This window comes from Diceros bicornis, chromosome 17 (assembly GCF_020826845.1).
Source record: "Diceros bicornis minor isolate mBicDic1 chromosome 17, mDicBic1.mat.cur, whole genome shotgun sequence".
NCBI lineage: Eukaryota > Metazoa > Chordata > Mammalia > Perissodactyla > Rhinocerotidae > Diceros > Diceros bicornis.
The window spans coordinates 15,659,308-15,678,540 of record NC_080756.1 but is presented as its reverse complement, the minus strand read 5'-3'; the positions used below and the strand labels follow the sequence as shown (position 1 = coordinate 15,678,540).

The 19,233-nt window shown below is 41.3% G+C and overlaps 1 protein-coding gene across 1 annotated transcript in view; it reads right to left on the bottom strand.

Annotated features, from left to right (window-relative positions):
- Window positions 1-17,358, bottom strand: part of TESPA1 (thymocyte expressed, positive selection associated 1) — a 32,908-nt gene extending 15,550 nt beyond the window's left edge. Inside the window, exons 1-7 of the mRNA XM_058557519.1 lie at window positions 17,179-17,358; window positions 7,414-7,621; window positions 6,438-6,480; window positions 2,002-2,051; window positions 1,348-1,401; window positions 550-586; window positions 187-285 (exon numbers count right to left, since the gene is read on the bottom strand). Coding sequence (XP_058413502.1) covers window positions 187-285; window positions 550-586; window positions 1,348-1,401; window positions 2,002-2,051; window positions 6,438-6,480; window positions 7,414-7,576 — 446 coding nt within the window. The 5' untranslated portion in view covers window positions 7,577-7,621; window positions 17,179-17,358. The remainder of the gene's footprint in view (window positions 1-186; window positions 286-549; window positions 587-1,347; window positions 1,402-2,001; window positions 2,052-6,437; window positions 6,481-7,413; window positions 7,622-17,178) is intronic.
- Between the last annotated feature and the right edge of the window lie 1,875 nt (window positions 17,359-19,233).

The window sequence follows — 19,233 nt, the reverse complement described above, 5'->3', positions numbered from 1 at the left end:
TCTGAGCAGTAGATTCCTCTGCCTCCTTACTATTCTTGAAGCAAATATGGTCATACTTCTCAAGTATGTGACTGCATAAAAGCTCCAGAGAGATATCCCAGAAAAAATGGGCAATGGTTCTCAGTTCCATTCTCCTCTGCCTCTCATCTTTCCCGCCCTTACACCCCTGCCAAACTCGGTGCCTACCTTGAACTGGTCTTGTTGGTCCCACCAGTCATGCTGCTGGAAGCCAAACTGCAACCAAGATGGGGTAGCTGGCAGGGCCGGGCAGTCTCCAGGAAACTTCTGCAGGGATCAGAGCTGATGTCATACTAATCTCAGTAAGCAGTCTGCACCTTGGCTCTACAACATGCCCAGCTGGGTGAATTCACTCCCTGCTGGCTACCTTTGAACCATCTACTATAAAAACTCAGTCTATGGCCTCATTCCTGGTTAGAAAATCTCACTCTCTAGTGCAAACTTTGTTCTAAATCTCTGACTCTGACACCTACCCCGGTTCAGCAGCTCCTGAAGGAGACATTATTCAGCCTGGCTGAACTTAACACTTACCTGGAGAAGAGTTTGCCATTGGTGGCCAACAGTGTGGCTGGACAGGGAACAGAAAGGCAAAGAGAAAGTTAGAAGGGGAAATGAAAATCACCCAAGCTGTCCCTCTGAACTTAAACTCAGCCCCCCTCTGTTCCCCTCCGCCACTACTACAGGCTAGCCGCACCCCATGAACTCTGCTCTTTGTGGGAGTGTCTAAAGATTATCAAACACAGACCTGGAAGTCAGACAGATAGGGCAAAGAACAACTGGCCCCGAGGCTCTGAACTTCTGAACTGTGACTGGCGTGTAGGCAAGAGTTTCTCTGTCCTGAGGAGGATAGAGTCATTCAGTCCTCCGGGCCAGTGGTCCTGGCCCCCTCAGTCTGACTCCCTACAGGCCCCAGGAGACACTGGTAGGTTGCTATACCTCCACACTCTATTCAAGCCCTTAGCGTCCTGCAATGCAGTCTCTCTCCTATACCTAGTACTCAGGCTGCTTTGGGGTTCTTATACAGAAAGCAGTTTCAAAGATGTCTGGAAAGCCAATGTTATGGTGATTTTATATGTTATCTTCCCAGGGGCCAAAGGAAAGCTCCAATGATGGGCCAGAAGACCTCATGACAGGCTGGTGAGGAAGTATTTCTGGGCAGTGATGCTTTCTGAGTTTCACATTAGATCATAATGAGACTGCTCCTTCCCTACAGATGAGACCCAGGGATGGGCTGCTTCTTTCAGCAGTTCTCTCCTTCCATTCTATCCTTAACTCACCCAATGCATAGCCTCGTCCTTGATCCCAACCACAGAGAGCTGTGCCACTTACCCTCTGCTCCAAGGGTCAAATCATCTTCAAAGCTGGTTCCGTGGCTGGGGCAGCCTGTCGAATAATAAGGCAAAGGTCACAGAAAATCAGGCTTGGATACACACACACGCACGCGCACACACACACCTGTATACATGAACATCTACAACCACACAATCATATCAGATATCCACATGTTTGCAAAACTACCCCCAGCTATACATATACTACCTCAGAAATCACACTCATATTTTGATTCAGAAAGAATCATAGAAAGACTCACCTCTAATTAATCTGTCCCCTATATCACGTAGTCATGTGTACAATCCTCTGCCAAATAGTAAGCACACGGGAGTGGGAACTCACACACATAAACACACATTTTATAAAGCTCTTTTCCCACAGCTGATTGTTAGCTGAGCAACCACCAACAGAAGATAATCTTTGAGTACTAGTCAGGCAGTGGGCTCTGAGCCAATGCTTTGTCTATCTTCTGGACCTGTTGGACTGCCTTGTGACCACTAACAGGCATTCTGCAGACAGTTAAAAGACAGTCAGCATTCTTACGCATGCATATGCGCGTGCATGTACATATGCACTCACACGTGCACGTGCACAGCCATGTCCCTATCCAGGGAGAAGAACAAGAGAAGAAAGAACAGAGCCCATACTCACCATTGTAGATCGACAGTCCTGCTTCCTCAAAAAACCCTTCTTCAGAGTATCTAAAAACCAAAAATAATCTTATAGGTTGAAATCATTACATTTTCCAAGGGGCTTTTCCTCAAATATGTCCCACAAGTTCACATAATTTTCCAGTGAGATTCAGTAGTATTTAAATTGCTTTTATATTGAAGAGAACTAAGACAGAGTGGTTATTTGACTGACGAATTCATAGAGGTAGTCGGGGGAGCTAGGACTGTATTTTAGACTGTGCTGCCATTGCACTGACCACATTGTCTAAAGTCAGCTTAGCAACAATTCTCCAGATAAATTCCTAGGTAAAATAGAAAAGAAAGAATATAGAAGCAGAACCAGAGAATTACATTTATAGAAGCAAGGGTTTGGGTGCCATAATTTTCACATCACAAATACAAATAGCAAAACTTTTAAAAACTTTTAGGAGGTCATCTTATCTACCCACACCTCCTTCCTTCTCTCTGAGCCATGTTCTTGCTGAATATCATGTCTTCCAGGAAGCAGCAGAATCTGCATCTTGGTTAGAGATTTTATCTTTACTTTTCGAGATATGGCCTTGTCAAGCATTTACCATCTCCACAAGAAGAACAGACAGAAATCAGCATAAATGGTAGTGAGAAACAACTCAGTTTTACAAACAAGGAAGAAATTCTCTGTCTAAACAGGTGAGTGAAATAGTCTATGAAAAAGCTTTGAACTGGAACCGGAGCACCTGGATTCCAGTCCTGGCTCCTTGCTGCTGTATGCTCTCAAATATTATGTAAGGGGATTTGGATGCCTCGATGTTATCATTTTCTAAGTCCGCTTCAACATCAGTCTCTAGCGAGTCAGATGACTCTTAGGCTATTGGAGTACCACTTAATGAAATCTTTAGTACTGGGAGTGGGTTTACTAACTGAACATCTGTAGATCAAGTTGTGTTTAAATTTTACAAAACAAATCACTGCATATGTAGACACCTTTTGTTGGTACCTTCCTGTTAACAGTGAAAAAATCAACCATGTTTTCCAAAACCTGAATTTTTATGTCTTCATGAAAAAAACTGTAGATCAAGGTACATTATAAAATGTGAAATGATACCCAAGCTAAGTAAGAATGGGTAACTCTAATAATACAACTAGAACTACAAATATATACTTTTCTTCCTAATAGGTAATTACATAAAAATATATACTTTAATGTAATACTACAAACATATAGTATATATACTATTACAAATATCAGTATTAATTAATATTTAGTATTACTACTAAAAACACTATGATAAGTAATATAGTCAACTAGTGGACTACTGAGATTTACTATTGCATTTAATGCTTTGCTCTACAGTAATGCAAGTACTAAAGCCTTCTATTATTATAACTACTATCAAAACACACTACTATTCCACTACTACATAGAGACTCAGTGGAAATGCCTGTATATGCTCACCAAAAGAAATAATAATCATAAATCGTGTGATAAATATACAATTTAATGTTATAGAACAATAAAAAATAATGACCTCTTGCTCATGAAAAACATAGATGAACATCATAAAGACAATGCTTATCAAAAGAAACAGATAAAAGAGTACACATTGTATGATTCTATTTATATAAAGTTTAAAAAGTCTATTATCTATGATGTTACGAAGGTATTGGTTCTTGGGAGAAGGGTAGTGAATGGAAGGGAACAGAAGGGGCTTCTGGATGTCGGTAATGTTCTGCTTCAGGTTTCATGGATGTATTTCTTTTGAGAAAATTCATTGTGCTATATATATTTAATACTCATTTATATTTCAGTAAATATTTTATACTTCAACACAATTTATATGACTGTTACTTTAACAGCTTTATTGAAGTATGACTGATTTGCAAAGAACTGCACATATTTAATGGGTGCAATGTAATGAGTTTGGACATATGCAAATACCCATGATACCATCACCAATTAAGGTAATAGACAGATCCAACGTCTCTCAGAGGCTCCTTGTTTTTGTTTTTTTGAAGTAAGAACACTTAACATGAGATCTACCCTCTTAAATTTTGAAGGGCACAATACTGCATTGTTGACTATATACACTATGTTATGCAGCAGATCTCTAAAACTTATTCATCCAGCATAACTGAAACTTACACCCATTGAGTTGTACTACAATTTATATTAAAAAGAAAAGTGCTAGTGACATGTATGCTATACTTCAATACAATTTTCATTAAAAAATACCACTGATAAAATTCCTGGTTTGTCCAAAGCAAAACTTGTCACTATACATTAGATACAAGTTCTTGCCGGGTGTTCATCCTACATTTTTCTTCTCTAGTTGTGCCCTGGCAGGCATGTCCATATCCTCTGTATGAAGACCAGCCCAGACTGAGCCTTGGGCAGTAAGCTTTTCTATGTGTATGTGGAGTCTACTGCAGAAGTATGGACATGGGGTGGATCTATTGATGCCTTCATCACTGAGCATGTTGATTTGAATCTTCACGGCCATCGCCAAGTCTCAGGCAAGTCATGTTACTGCTTAGGACATAAAATCAATGACTAGAGACTAGATCTATAGCTGCTCCTCTCTCTCCACTTTTGTGTTCAAAGGTCCCTTAGCATCATTTCAAGTGTGAAATAGAAAAGCCAAGGTCTACTCCTCCTGTATACCCAATTCATAAACAAAGAGGAGAGTGGAAGATTGGATTGTGAGAATCATATGGCTATTTTTAGCTTCTTCCAGCAATTTCCATAGGTCTTGCCTGCAGAGATTTAAGCTGAAATCCACACAGATGATTTTTGGGTTCTCAACTCTACCTCTGATGATTTACAAGCAACACATTCATGTCCTAGAAAATCCCCTGAGAGCTTAAAGGAGAGGCATAGTTTGTAAAGACATGCTTTGTCTAAACCTGTGGCCCTCCTTTATAAACCTCACCACTCACATAGTACCACAGAGCATAAAGCTCTCATACGTATATCATACCATTTAAATCTCACAAGAAACTTTGGACACTTGACTATTCTGGTTCTTCACTTCGTAGGTGAGGAGTCTAAGATAGAAAGAATTTCAGTTGTTTGCTTACAATTAGTTATACAGATAGTTAGCACAAGAATTAGGCTCAAATCTTGGAGCCTTTCCATTCACCAGACTACCTTCCCCTCATGAGTTTTGGTTCAGGGTTTATCTCTATAGAATATGGGTGGGGAAAGGTGATTTCTGGAGTTTACAGTCTTGTATTTCTGTGAATTTATTCTTTTCACCTAGTATATTTGAAGTCAAGGGGTATATTTTAAACTATTTGGCACCCCTCTAGGCCGTTTAGACAATCAGACAGTTAGCAAATACACAGTCAATAATTATTGATGTGAATTGATAAGACTCAAGAGTAGTTATTGAGGTAAAGACATTAACTGAGCCAACTGGTTCTCCTGTACATATCAGGTGAAGCATTTTAAATCCTAGGACAGTTCTCACACACCCAAACGTGCAAACGTTCCTCTTTCCACCATCCCTTTGCTTCCTTGTACTTTGATTACCTTAATTGACTTTGAAGTCAATGAACTGTGAATCAGATGAGGACAATAAGGACAACATGTCTCGTAAACAACAAAAACACAAAACAAATACTTCCAGGGCAGAAATAAACGACCTTGGCTTATTCAATGCTTTTTATTTCCTACCAATTAAGAAAGGATGGGTTTATATATATGTTAATAGATGAGTTTAGATTAAAAGCTATATATAGCTTGAAACATTCCTGGAGGGGAAATAAGGAGCAGGCAGGAGTTATAAATTCTGAGAATTCGTTATCACACAAATGATCAAGTTTAAATAGGTCACAGAAGCTTTCCCTCTGTGTCTGGGTAGACTGAGGCTAAAATGGTACAGGCTGACGGGGTGTGGGGTCTCATATTTTAAAGTGTTTCTGCGGAAAGAGATCCTGCATTTTTGCCTTGAAGTACCTGCTCCACTTGTTCGCTATTTAAATGCCTGGGGTAAGCCCTTAGTCCCTCTTCCTGGGTTCTGCAGTAGAAATGGGCAACATAGTGATGAATTACTCTGATCATAAGAACAATTAGGTTTATAACTCCTCTTTTGTTACATAATGTAAGACTCCAGTCTGAAAGGAAAGACAATGGAGGGGGATATGGCACTTAGCCCAGCCATTCCCCTTAGCTGCAGGTTTCCATCCTTCTTGGCTTTAGACAAGATCAGCCTATTTATTTCCAGACCTTTTTCCTAACTCAGTCCCCACTTGCAGTTGATTCACAGCTCCAATCCCCAAACTCACCCAAGCCTTTACAATCCCACCCCCATTGCAACCTCACTTCTAACCCTGAGACCAATTCAAATCCATTTCCCAGTCTCTGAGTTCCCAGGAGTCAGTGTTACATACCCAACCATCAACCACATTCAATCTCGTTGCCTCTCCAGCACTCACCCACAGTCCTGCAGCCAGTCCTCAATCTTATTGACTGGATTCCCTAGAAAAGTCAGACGTGAGAACACTGAGAACTGAAGGAAGTCAGACTTCCTCCTGCAACCCACTCCGCTGCACAAGTTTATTCTTATGGAAGCCACGTCATGAATCTTTTTCCTCTCCCACAAAACTTTTCTTTAAAATATGGAGGAAAACATCCATGTATTAAAATGGTGGATGTTTCTTCTCTCTCTGCCTCTCTGCCCCCTTCCTCCCAGGAACCTGGAAAATGCTCAGGATGTCAGGCCCACTGCTCTCTTTTCCCCAAGGTTTGGGAAGAGGGGTGGATCTTTCTACTTAAAAAAAAAAAAAAAAGAAGAAAAAGAAAAAAAAGCACAATCTTGTATGTCTGCTTTTTGTTTTCCACCAAACGAGCAAGGATGGGTTTATTTATATAACAATTTTTTTTTTTACTCTTGTGTCTATAGTCTCACTCTAACCTCAAAGAATGTCTGAGAGGCATTTAGAAAAGATACTACTATTACTTCAGGTGTTTCTACTTCAATTAGACAAATATGTCTTAGAGAGGTGAGTGACTTGCCAAAGGTCACACAGCTCGTTAGTGACAGACTTGCGGCCAGAGTCCAGGCATCCAGATGGAGTGTAACCTTGTTACACAGACAAAATGGAAATATCCCAAATCACTCATGGAGAAACCTGGCCTCAAGTCCTTACAGACAGCTTCTCAGGATGATGCAAAAATGTGCCTCTTTTTTTCCCCCTAATCTTACGCCTGTCTCTTTCTCACATAAGTCATATCTTGCGTTACTTTACCCTTCTTCCCTTAAACTCATTTAAACCAGTTGAAATGAGCCTCCTTGAAGGCCTAGCCGAAACAAGGGACCCACTGCCCACTCTGCAGACCTGTGCCTGCTGCCACCTGTGTCTGCTACCACAGACAATGTGGAAGTCAGTTTGATGTCCAACTACTTCTTACCTTCCTGGAAAACATCGTCCAGGCAGGAAGGCTCGGGATCTGGGACATCCTGCAGGGCGGCTGCAGCTTCCTCTTCCAGGATCTGGGTCTGCCAGTGACGGCTCTGACGGAGCCAGGCCCGCCGCTTCTCCCAGGACGTGGGGCTCAGCACAGAGCCCTCCATGGCCCTGGCTCAGACTTCAGGGCCTCCCGCCACACTGATGCTGTCCTGAGAGTTGAAATATAGTGACACCCTCTCATCCTCTGTTCAGAAACCACCGCTCCCAGGGTTGTCCCCCACATCTTTCCGGCTCTGCAAAAAAGGAGCATGACCCTTCTGCCCATTCAGGAGGAGGGATGAGATGTCTAGCTTTTCTTCCATCTTCCAGAAAAATGAATGCTCTGAAAAATCTAAATACCGGGGCATGTCTTTCAAATCAGTAAGTCTGGAAACTTCAAACATCGTATAATTTAAGGGACATTGAGAAAGCTCTTCTGACTTAAAAAATCGCTACTTCTCATGATAGCCAAAATGCTGTATTAGAAAACATTTTTCTTTATTCTTTAAGGATTTTGTCCTTCAGAATCTTCTGTTGAAATTAAATTATCTTTAAATTTGCAATTTCTAAAATTTACTTTATTTGATCCTCATAAGGGTATATGAAGTCTCAGATCTCAAAGGTTAAACAGATTTTTTATGGTCCCACACCCAGCATATCACTCCAACTGCAGTCATTCTAGGTTTGTTTTGTTTTGTTTCCTCTTTTAGAGATTAGGGGTCCACATAAGATTTCTCTTGGAGGAAAAAAAGTCTCACAATAGAAACAACAAGGAGACATTGCCTTAAGCAATTAGCACCCACCGCCTTCAGGATCATCACTCTCTAATTTGTCAACTTGGGTTTCTCCATAGCCATGAGTTAATTCCCTAGTTCATCAATGCATTTATATTTCATTTAACACTGCCTAATCAACACCTATGTATACTTCCAAAAGATACATTCAGATGAGAAGAAAAAGAGCAGAAGAATCATTCGATTGTCCAAATAGAGCTTAAAAAGACAGGCACATGTGTGTGGTGATGGGTTGTAATTAGTATTTGGGTGGTGAACATGATGTAATCTATGCAGAAATAGAAGTATAATGATGTACACCTGAAATTTATACAATGCTATAAACCAATGTTACCGCAATAAAAAAAAAAAAAAGACTTGAGGCTAACGAGCATTCATTAACTTACACTCTGTCCGCCTGCCTCCTCCCCACCTGCCACGCTCACACCCACTACAGTGAACAAGCAGAAGTGGGACCATTGCTCTTCACTGTCTTATCCCTCTGTCCCCCGGAGCTGCCATGAACGGCTTCATCGTCATAGCTACACTTTTGACTGTCGGAGTAAGGGAAAATAAAAAGAAAAAGAATAAGAAGAGTGCCAGTTTCCAGCGACTTCTGTTCTTCAAACCCTTAAAAACAAAATCATTAGTGAGGCATTCAACAATTTAGGCACTAAAATAGCTATTTTCGAAAAGAACAGCCTGAACATAAAATGCATTCCTAGGGCAATAAACTTGTTTTGGATGCCTCTGCTTGCGACAGACAAAACATATCCAGAGAAAAATAACACATAATTACTATTGTCTGATCTAAATTCTTTCACTTCAGGTCTGGCCTAGGACATATTTTTCTCCGAGGAGAGACAGCAATTGGCACTAGGAAAGTTTGTTAACCCGACACCTGGCTCCTTGTCCACTGCCTGTGCCTTTTAGGGGAAATTAAATGACTGAATTAAGCTTGTGACATGGGGAAGCCACAAAGAGCGGTAGCAGAGATAACTTGTCCTTTGGTCAGAGCTGTTGTGAGGTGATAAAAAGGGGATGAAACTGCCCCTAGAAAGAGTTTAGGATAGATTCAAAAAAGCCTTGATCAGAGTTTTTTTACCTAGTCCTGCACTTCCAAAATATTGAATAGGTTGGTGTCAGCCGAGAGAAGAAAACGTCCAAGACTGATTTGCCTGTTGTCTTTAATTCCCAGAGTAAATGGAACTCACCTAAATCACAAGAACTCTTCAGCTCACAAGAAGAAGTTTTTGGTGATTAGGGGAATTTAAAAGGAAGGCAGGAAGGCAGAAGGGCAGGAAGAAAGGAAAGAAAGAAGGCAGGCAGGAAGGAAGGACGGAGGAAGGAAGGAATGTCTGACTCCCACACTTTACTCTGCCACTTGCTAAGGGTGTAACCTTGGAAAATTCAGTCCCTTTCTCTGGTCTCAGTTTCTCAACAAAGGCATTACAGCCCTAACACTTCAAGTACTATGAATTTCCGTATGTGCCATTTTACAGCTAAACTCCCAACATGCCTAGCACAGTGCCAGAATCTCACTAACAGAGATGGTAGATGGAGGCCTCTACTTGGGTTTCAACATCCTCTGTGATAGGAACCTATTCTACATTCCTCCTACAGGGCTAAGTTCCCCTCTTCCCCCTGAATGTGATTCTCTCCTTTTTAACCCTAGGCTTTTCTCATGTTCCTTCTCCCTCCCTCTCCCTATCCCTCAGCCTTCCACATACTCACCCTGCAAGCCTAGCTCTTAACCAACTTTCTCCATGTAGCCAGGCCTGGCTTCTTCAGCCTACAGTAGTCACTGTCACTGAGTACCTTCTCTGCTTGATTTTCTTCTTTGTTGTTTTTATCACTAACATACTTTATATTTTGTTAATCTAATTTATTGTTTACTTTTCTGATTAGTAAATAGCCTCCATTAGGACAGAGATTTTTGTCTGGGTTGTTCACTGCTGTGTCCTTAATGCCTAAAACAGAACCTAACACATTGTAGTTGCTTAATAAATACTTATTCTCTAAATGAATGAATACTGAGTAGGTGACTATTCCCCATGGGAGCCCAGGGCCTTACAGAGTCATCACAGACGCATGTAGGGAGATCAGCTTCAAAACTATAACAATAAGCTTATAACTGTGTTTACTAAGCATGTAAAAATGTTTTGGGCTAGAAGTTGGAGAAAAGAGATGAATTTGAGGGTTATTCTATGACTTGTTTCTACTCTAGGAGTTCCTATAATTGTGAACAGAAGTTGTATTTTCTTAACTATTCCTATTTGCTGTTCTGTCCTATGCACAAAAGTTTTACTTAATGTAAATACCTAAAGGAAAATGCCTATGGAAACAGAATCCTTAATACTTAAGAGTTCAAAAGAAAGGGTTACAAATAAATGGCTGTTATAGTTATGACGATAAAAAGGCTAGACAAGTTAAGGGCTCTACTGCCTACTGAAAATGACAGTCATTTTCTGAGCAATTTGGGTGAGAATGGAATAATTTCTTCACCTCAAAAAGCAACAGTGTTCTCAAGTTTGAAGTAAAAGATGCAAGGCATATCTAAGCTAATCTTCTCAATGGTCACAAACTGGACATGGGACCAGAGAACTGAGTAAGTTAATTTTCCCCAGTCTCTGCCACACTGGGCTGTAGAGACCCGTTCATGGGGCGTTATGTGGGAACATGATAAGTACAGCAATATTGCGAGGCAGGGAGAAACAGAATTGTCTGTTTAGTGGTAAGAGAAGGAAGCTGTGCTGCTGGGAGATAAGAAACTGGGTATTCTTTGTGAAAATTTGGAGGAAGTGGCAATTGATTATCAGATAAAAACATCAGCAGTGAGAGTGTTAGAAAGAATTGAAGGATGGGTGCACACTGCTGCCAAGATGGCACCTTTGAAGACCGGGGCCTCTTGTAATAGAGAGAAGGGCATAGAGATATTTCCTCTAAACAAGTCATACTAAAAATACACCTCTATGTACAATGGAGTCTGTGCAGGGAAAAGAGCACTGACGAGGAGTCAGGAGACCTGAGGATTCTTCCAACCGTTTTGTCCAATTAATTGACTTCTGGCAAATCAGTTAGGTTTTCTATTTGGGCATCAGTTTTATCCTCTAGAAAATGAATTGGTGGAACTTAATGTTGTATAAGTTTGCCTCCAATGCCAATGTTTATAAATTTATTCTAGTTGAGTTTGAAATATTTGTAGGAGTAATAACTGTAAAAATGCATTTGTGTAGTTTTCCCCGTAAGAAATAGGAAATGGTCCAGTGGCTTTGGCTTCTGAAATTACTTCCCATTTAGCAAATTCCCCTTCAAATTAACATTGACTTATGGAGTTCCTGGACTTCCAGCTTTCACTGACCCAGGGAAGTGGTGAGCCTGATGGGGGAGGCTGAGAAGGAGCCCAAATGAGAATGATTCAGTCAGGTGTTGCTTGCTGACCTCCAGCACTTCTTGAACTTTTCTGCTTCCTTATTTAGCTTATGCAGGTTCATCCACCTTCTTCTCTACCCAAAGAAATTCTATATACTCTTTATATCTACGCCTACTCAAGTTACCTCCTTTTTCTTACCCACCTCAAGCAACTAGCACACATCCCTATACCATATTCAACAAGAGATAAGTGGCTACCTTTCTTATTGTTATCCACTAATCCTTGTAACCTGCCCCCTAAATCCTATCTCAGGGCAAGCACAGTACCTTGCAACAGAAGGGGCTCAGCAAATGCTGTACCTGCAGAGGAGCAAGAACCACACTGATGATGAAAAATTATCCTCACCTAGTGCACGTCATGGGACAGGCGCTCCTGACTTTCCACATAGTCTCAAATCCTAATGTATACATTTTTTATATAGTGAAGAGGAAAAAGGCTTGGGGCATGGTCATGCCAATCTTTTGTTGATATAACACAGTGGTCACACAAGTCTGACTGAATTTATAAGGATTAAACTATCAAATTCTCCTATTTAAACAAAATATTTTCCAGAGTTTTCCATCATAAGTTCTCATTCCTTGGTCAAAAGTTCCTTCTGGAATCTGACTACTACCTCTCTTGATGCTGGTTTATATTATAATATTGTATTTAATCTATCTTCCATGAGGATGGAAGTCTGAGGCCTGCTGATGTCTTTTCTCTGATGTTCCCGCTAACCACCCCCCTCCCCCCCAAAAACAACAAAAAACTGCACGCTGGTTCTATTGCTACTTGCCTGGATCACCCCAAAGCCTCATTTTCCCCCTCTGCTCTCATTTCCATCTCTTTGTCTTTTCCTCTTCCCTCTCCCTACATTTCTCTAGAAGTTCATTCCCCAAATATTTCTCCACAGTCTGTCAAGTGTTCTGGAATCTGCTACAACCAAGTAGAGTAGGAGAGAATTCTCTTTGTTCTGAGGATGTTATAGTTAGAAGCAGAAATTGCAGCAGACAAGATTGAAATTGACAAGAGAAATCACCTCTGGAGGTTGAAGATAAGGGAGTTATTTAAGAGCTTTGAAATGAACATCTTCAAACAAAAATCATTATTAGCAGCAGTAACTTTAGTAGCAGAGAAAACCTCTAAGGGTATGTTATTATTACTATGCTGAGAACATCACATACTTTCAATCTCTGTTTTCTAAGGGGTGTGGTCAGAGATTCACTATATATTAACATGGGCAAGTCAAAGCAATAGCGGCTCATAACAACCGACAGGTGTAGAGTACCTATGTTTATCCATAAAACCTCCTCACAAACCCCTTCACTTAATCCTAACAATCACCTGTGAGCTGATTATTGTCCTCTGAGCTCAGAGAGAGATGTGACCTGTCCAAGGTCATATATTTAGGATCTTGGTGATGAGATTTAAACTCAGGTCAGTCTGACTCTAGTTGTATAGTCTTTCCGCTAATAATAGAATAAGAAAATAACCTAAGATCACATCCAGGTGTCAGCAGTAAAGGTAATCTGAATAAAGGAAAGGAGAAAACATTTCAGTAAATTCTCCATTCACATGTAAACTCTTCATTTTACAGTCTAGTATAGGTCTCATAAACCAAAAGTAATTTTTACTTGGCTTTGTGACAATCTCAGTGGAAGAAGTGTTGCTTTGTGTGGTTATTAGTGTAGTTTACCTTCTTGACTCTACTCAGATGGTTATGAAGCAGTTTTGCCTTCCTAAGGTCACAGAGTGGGTTAGTGGTAAGGGCCCAACTAGGTTGAGAGGAGAAAGTCTGCTGGAATTTCACCTTACTTTCAGATTGCTGTGACATTCAGAACACTTACCAATGGGGATGGAGCTGCATAGACCAATCAGAGTTGGCACCAGTCACAGCCGTGTGGCCGGGTCCTAAAAGTGCGTGGCCGGTGTGGCACTGAGTTTTCGGTGTTAGTCTGGGGAATCTTGTGGGAAGGGCTGGGATAGCTGGGTTGTCATAGTCACTCAGAAAACTTGGAACAATGGATATTTATCATAATTTGGTATGGACATATTTTAATATTTTAACAACCGGTATGGGCCTACCAATTTGTACCTGCCAAATATCAGCTCTGCTTACAGACATCTCACCATGGAGATATTTTTAAGGAGTCCCGTAAGGGTGGTCAACGTTTGAGAAGAAAAACTGTAGAAAGAGCCTGGACCTTGGAATCCGAGTCAGCCTTGTTTGAAATTCCAGTTCTTTCTACTTACTGTAAGTGTGTCCTTGGTAAAATTACTTATCCCCTCTAGACCTAGGTTTCATCACATGTAAAACAGATAACATATCAAACTTATTGGGGGTTAAAATCAGATAATGTATATTAAGTCCTTGATATACAAAGGAGGTGCTTAATAAATGATAGCTATTATTATTATTAATCTTCCCTCAGTCTAAACCATTTACTAAAGTTGGAACATTTTTAGGAATAAGGAAAGAAGGAAGAAAAGGAGTAAGCAACAGGGTACAGTGGTGTGTGTGTAAAATCCAGGTGGTGAAAGAAGGACGTTGCTGTTAAGCAGAGATGAAAAATAAGCAACAAATAGGTCCTGTGTTCTGACTTAAAGCCCAGAGGAATCAGAGAGATCATCTATCTAGTCCTGGTCACTCATTTTGCAGTTGAGGAAACAGAAAGAGAGAGACAGAGAGACAGAGGGAAGCTTATGTGAGGTCACATAGAACGTTACGGTTATAAACAAGACTCAGACTCACAAGTCCTGAGCCCAGGGGTATGCTTTCTTCCTCGTATCACAGCCTTCCTCCCCCACTTTTGGTTTCCAAGATTCAGCCCCAGGGTTTTTCTTTAACTCTCTGGGCCTCCTCCCAGGGATGTGTTTCAGACAGACCTCTCCTTGTTTCTGTCTGTATTGCACCTCCACCCCAAGCAGTGCCTGTGAATTGGGACTGAGAGTGAGAACAAGCGTGGGAGGAGAGAAAAAGGAAATGGAGTTTCCATGATGGGGCCCATAAGACCTTCTGCATCTTATCCGCATTCACAGCTGAGGCACACATCACCACTGTTGCAAAGGGCTGTGGGAAATCCCAGGACAGCCAACATTTCTCTGTTTGTAGAAGACAAACTCCATCTCAAGCCAGGTTGACCGGGCCCCAATCGACACACTCCGACCTGTGACATGCGCTCACATTCTTTCATAGATAGGAAATATCTTCCTAATTTCTAACCCTCTTCCATGTCACTGCAGTTTGGAAGGTCATCAGAACAAAAATTAACCTGAGTATAGCATTTTAGCATTCTGAGACTTCTGTGGTCTAAGGGAGAAGTTCCATCTATTTGAGGGAAAAAGGAGGATGTTATTTGACAAATAATACCAAGAAAAATGCCAAGTCGTCAAGATAACTCTTTCCTTCCCTTTTCACTCTCTTCTTCCTACAAACAAGTTTAGCTGAACAAATACTGAAAGAATACCATCTAAGACCTCTTTTTTTCTCCTTCGCTTTATTCCTCACATCCACCTCCACGATGTGGATGAGTTTTTTGGAAGGCTTGTAAACTGCTACAGGAAATATTCAAGTTGTACATTTGGAGAAAAGTAATCCTGTGCCCTCAGTGTGGGGAGACACAAAATTTTATCATGTGGATGAGCTATAAAAACATCAAAAATAAGGAACATCAGTTCGTTTGGACTGGTTTACAGATAGTTCAGCCGAGAGATAGTGGGGGAAAATGAGCAGATTTCTCGATTGAATTAGTTCTGTGAATTCATATCTTTAATTCTTCAGTTCTATTTCCTTGGTAACGAAGCTCTTTCCCTCAGGTACTCATTTGCATTCTTTCCTCCTTTTCTTTCACAATAGCTATACACTCTCTTCTCCTCAAAATCTGTGTTTAAGCCTTCCTGCATCAGGCCTGGGTGTGGGCAGAGCACAGAGCAAAGTCGGTACTGGAATGCCTGCTTTGGTCTTGTCCTTTAGGTGGAAACCGAACAGTTGGCAGTTATCAAGTGGAAATAAATATCTGGTCCCTTTCCCTTACTGTAGCCCAGAGTGAACCTTGTGAGTCATGATCTGAGCTGGGACCACACTTCCTCTCCATTCTTTATTAGAATACGAGTCATAAACCTTGAACTGAAAATGACGGTGTTGGGTCTCTATGGCCACTACATAATGCTCAATCACAGGATTCCATCTAACTTTCAGAGGACCAAAGGAGTTATGAGAAAGTGTTCTTAGTATGGTTGTAAGGAAGTTCCAAACCCCTGGGGTATCCATGAATAAGAAATCATTACTTAGATCTCTTTCTGTCCTCTCTGTTATATCTTCAGCTTGTTAGCTCTGATAATATGCTCAGAAGAGATAGATAGTAAACCTGGCTTATCTTCTTCCTAATAATGCTTCACGTTATAGGAGAATCACACCAGATCTTTAGTTCTAATCTCAAGACTAATAACTGTTAAGCCTGAAGCTTGGACATACAAGTTGAAAGCCTCCAACCTCCTATCCTCAGCACTGCCATGTATTGTCTAAAAAGTCCCCTTGTCTCTCTAATCTGGGCCATTTATGGTAGACAGTCACTAGTACTTCCCTGGGTATCTCTTCCAAACCCTTGTGGTCTTATCCAATCACTTCTGTGGGGCTCTTTTATCTTGTCCTTGTTCTGCACTGAGGACCCACCTCTTCTCCACCCACTGGTGAGTTCAGTAGCAAGCAGAGTCACGGGAAAACCCCAGTGTAGAGGATCTTTCCACTCCTCTACCCTCCCAGAAACTCATGGTGGGTAGATGGTGACATGCTCAGCCTGACTACCACTGAGACAAGAGATGTTGGAGGAGCACAGACCGCCCCCTCCCAGGATTATGTCCTTAAGTGGTCAACATATCCATCTATCCATCTCTGAGACATACAGCCTGAAAACCAACCCTGACAGGTGGTTATCTATCTTGGGCCTTCCAGTTAATTTGGCCTGGCCTTGTCCAGTTGTGTCGCGTCGCCCTCATCTCTAACCCGAACATATCTTACTGTAGTTTATCTCCTCAACAGTTTTCTTCTACAGCTTCTGAAGAAAGTGGTCATACCCACAAAAAGCAAAATTGATTTAGGCTAGGTATTCCCAACAGTCAGAGTTACGGAGACTACAATGGGCCCTGCAATGAAGCTAAGAAACTTTTCTCCTGGAGAACCTTTCAAAGTTAGAATCAGACTGAAATTACAGCAAATTGAGTACAGCAAGACACAGACGGGAACTTAGACGAGAAAGGTGAAAAATTCCTAAATATTAATTCAGCCACCAAAGGAACCCATGTTTTATGACCCTACAAAGAGTACCTCTCTGGTAATGGGAAGAAAAAAAAAAAGTAGGAGGACTTCCTTGTTCCAAGAGGCACAATGATGAATTTTTTAAGGTTGAAGTCAGGGGTGTGGGATATTTTCTCCTGTCTCTTCCCTTTTCTTCGCAACCTGATTGTTCTCTGACCTATTTCCTCCCATCTCCTGGCACCATCCTAAATCGTACAGTCTGAAAATTGCGGTGGAAGTTGTACTCACCTGTCTGCTGGCAGAGAGCCAAGTTTGAGGCAAAGCAGTTATCAAAGCTGAGCCAAGCCCTTCCCAGGTGTCGGGATGGAGGTGAAGACAAGGAGAAAGTATCATATTGCAAACTGTACCTTTCTCTCTGTCCTCATTAAACTGCTGTTACCAGCTTGAAAGGGGAAGCGGAAATGAGAAAACACACACACACACACACACACACACACACATGCATGCACACACGCACACGCACACGCACAGTCCCCGCCTCCCACCCCAGCCACATCCTTTGCTCTAGCTCAGGAGACTGAAGAACAAAGTATCTGAAGTCACTGAGCTCAGCACCAGGGAGGCCTTCCTGTCTTGGTCTTTCCAAAACAACGGGAGACCTTTTGCTCTTAAGGGAAATGTGCAGCCCATTTTACGTTGTGTGGATAGGAAAGTCTTCCTACAACATAACTAGAATCCCACTGCCACGAATAAAGCTTTGTTCCTAGGAGGGGAGGTGTTTAAGGATGGTAAAGCTCTCTCCGGAAAATTATCTCACACTGATCTCAGAGAGGATACTTACAGCCCTGGCACACACTTGAGAGGGCTCTAAGCCAAAATGGGACTGTTTTCGTAACTCTTTCACACTCTGGTAAATTCCCCAGAAGCTTGTTTTCAAATACTGCATATTATCGTAAGCAACTTTTTTTCTGTGTTGACTTCTTAGCCCTTTGTTTTTATGCTCAAACCACCTCAAGGTTTTCCTCTTTTTTGTTTTTTTAAATAAATGATGGCTCTCCCAAGGAATTTTTGAAGTTGGACTTTTAAAAATCTGTCATACACTGGAGACGGCTTCAATTTATTGGCTTTCAGTTCCGAGAAGCCTTATTAAACTCTAAAGGTTTTCCCCAGTCCTCGGTCACTCTGCCCTGACTAGCAACTAATGTTGCTCACCACTCCTCTCCCCACTTCTCCGGAGTCCCTAATGTTACTTCTTCTTTGTTTGATGTGGCATCATTCCAGCTATCTGCCTTCCCTCTTCCCTGATCCTGTTGTTTCCTTCCCTGCATCACTTATTTATAGATATTTATCACAATATTTATTGTACAAGGCAAACCTCTAATGTGCTAAACGAGACTGATTTTCACATGTTCATTCTTTTCTTTCTAACTTTTGGCTATAACTACAGTTAGATCTCTTTTTACCGTGTTCCCAAATTCCATTTCCAATTGCCAATAGGACAACTTCATTGGATGTCCACAGTATAGCTATAGTATGGTGGAAAGAAGCCTAAATAAAATCCCTGATCAGCAAATTAAGTTCTCTGAACATTATTTTCTTCAAGGATAATATGAGTAAAATAATAATTCTCCTTGTCTCTTTCTCTCTCTAACATACACATACACCCCACCCACACTCACCCCCACACACCCACATCCATATAGGGATGAAAATATCTAACATATTTTCCAGTACATAGTAGGTGCTAAATAGTTGCTTTTTTGAGAATTACCTCAAAATCAACATGTAAAAAACCAAACCCAGCACTCTTTTGGTCTCTTTATCACTAGTCTCTTCTGTACAAATTAACTTCAAAAACTAAACTAATGGAACTCTTAAAATTCTTTTTACCCCTAAGTTTCTGAAATTCACTATTTTCCTTAACAGTTATTTTCCATGTGCTGGGGATAGGGAGAGTACCACCCCTACAGGGTGTTTATAAATGTGAGGGCATTTTAATTTTCAGAGTGACAGGAAGCTGCTCTTGTATGTAGTGCCTGAGGGCTAAAGATGCTGAATGTCTTTGGAGGCACAGGACTGTCGAGCATAAGGAGTGAGGGTCCGGGCTGAAATGCCAACATTGCAGTACACACTGGTAGTATCGTGGTCAGGAGAGTAGGCTCTGGGGTCAGACTCCGGCACTGGGAGGTTCTGCAGTCCTGGACACGTCAATTAACATCTCCAGGCCTCCACTCCCTTGTCTGCAAAATGGGGATAATCTACCTAAACAGGGGTCGCAAAGCTATAGAATAGAGGAATGTAGAGTTTTTAGTCCAGAGCCTAACTCACGGCAAATGCTCAACA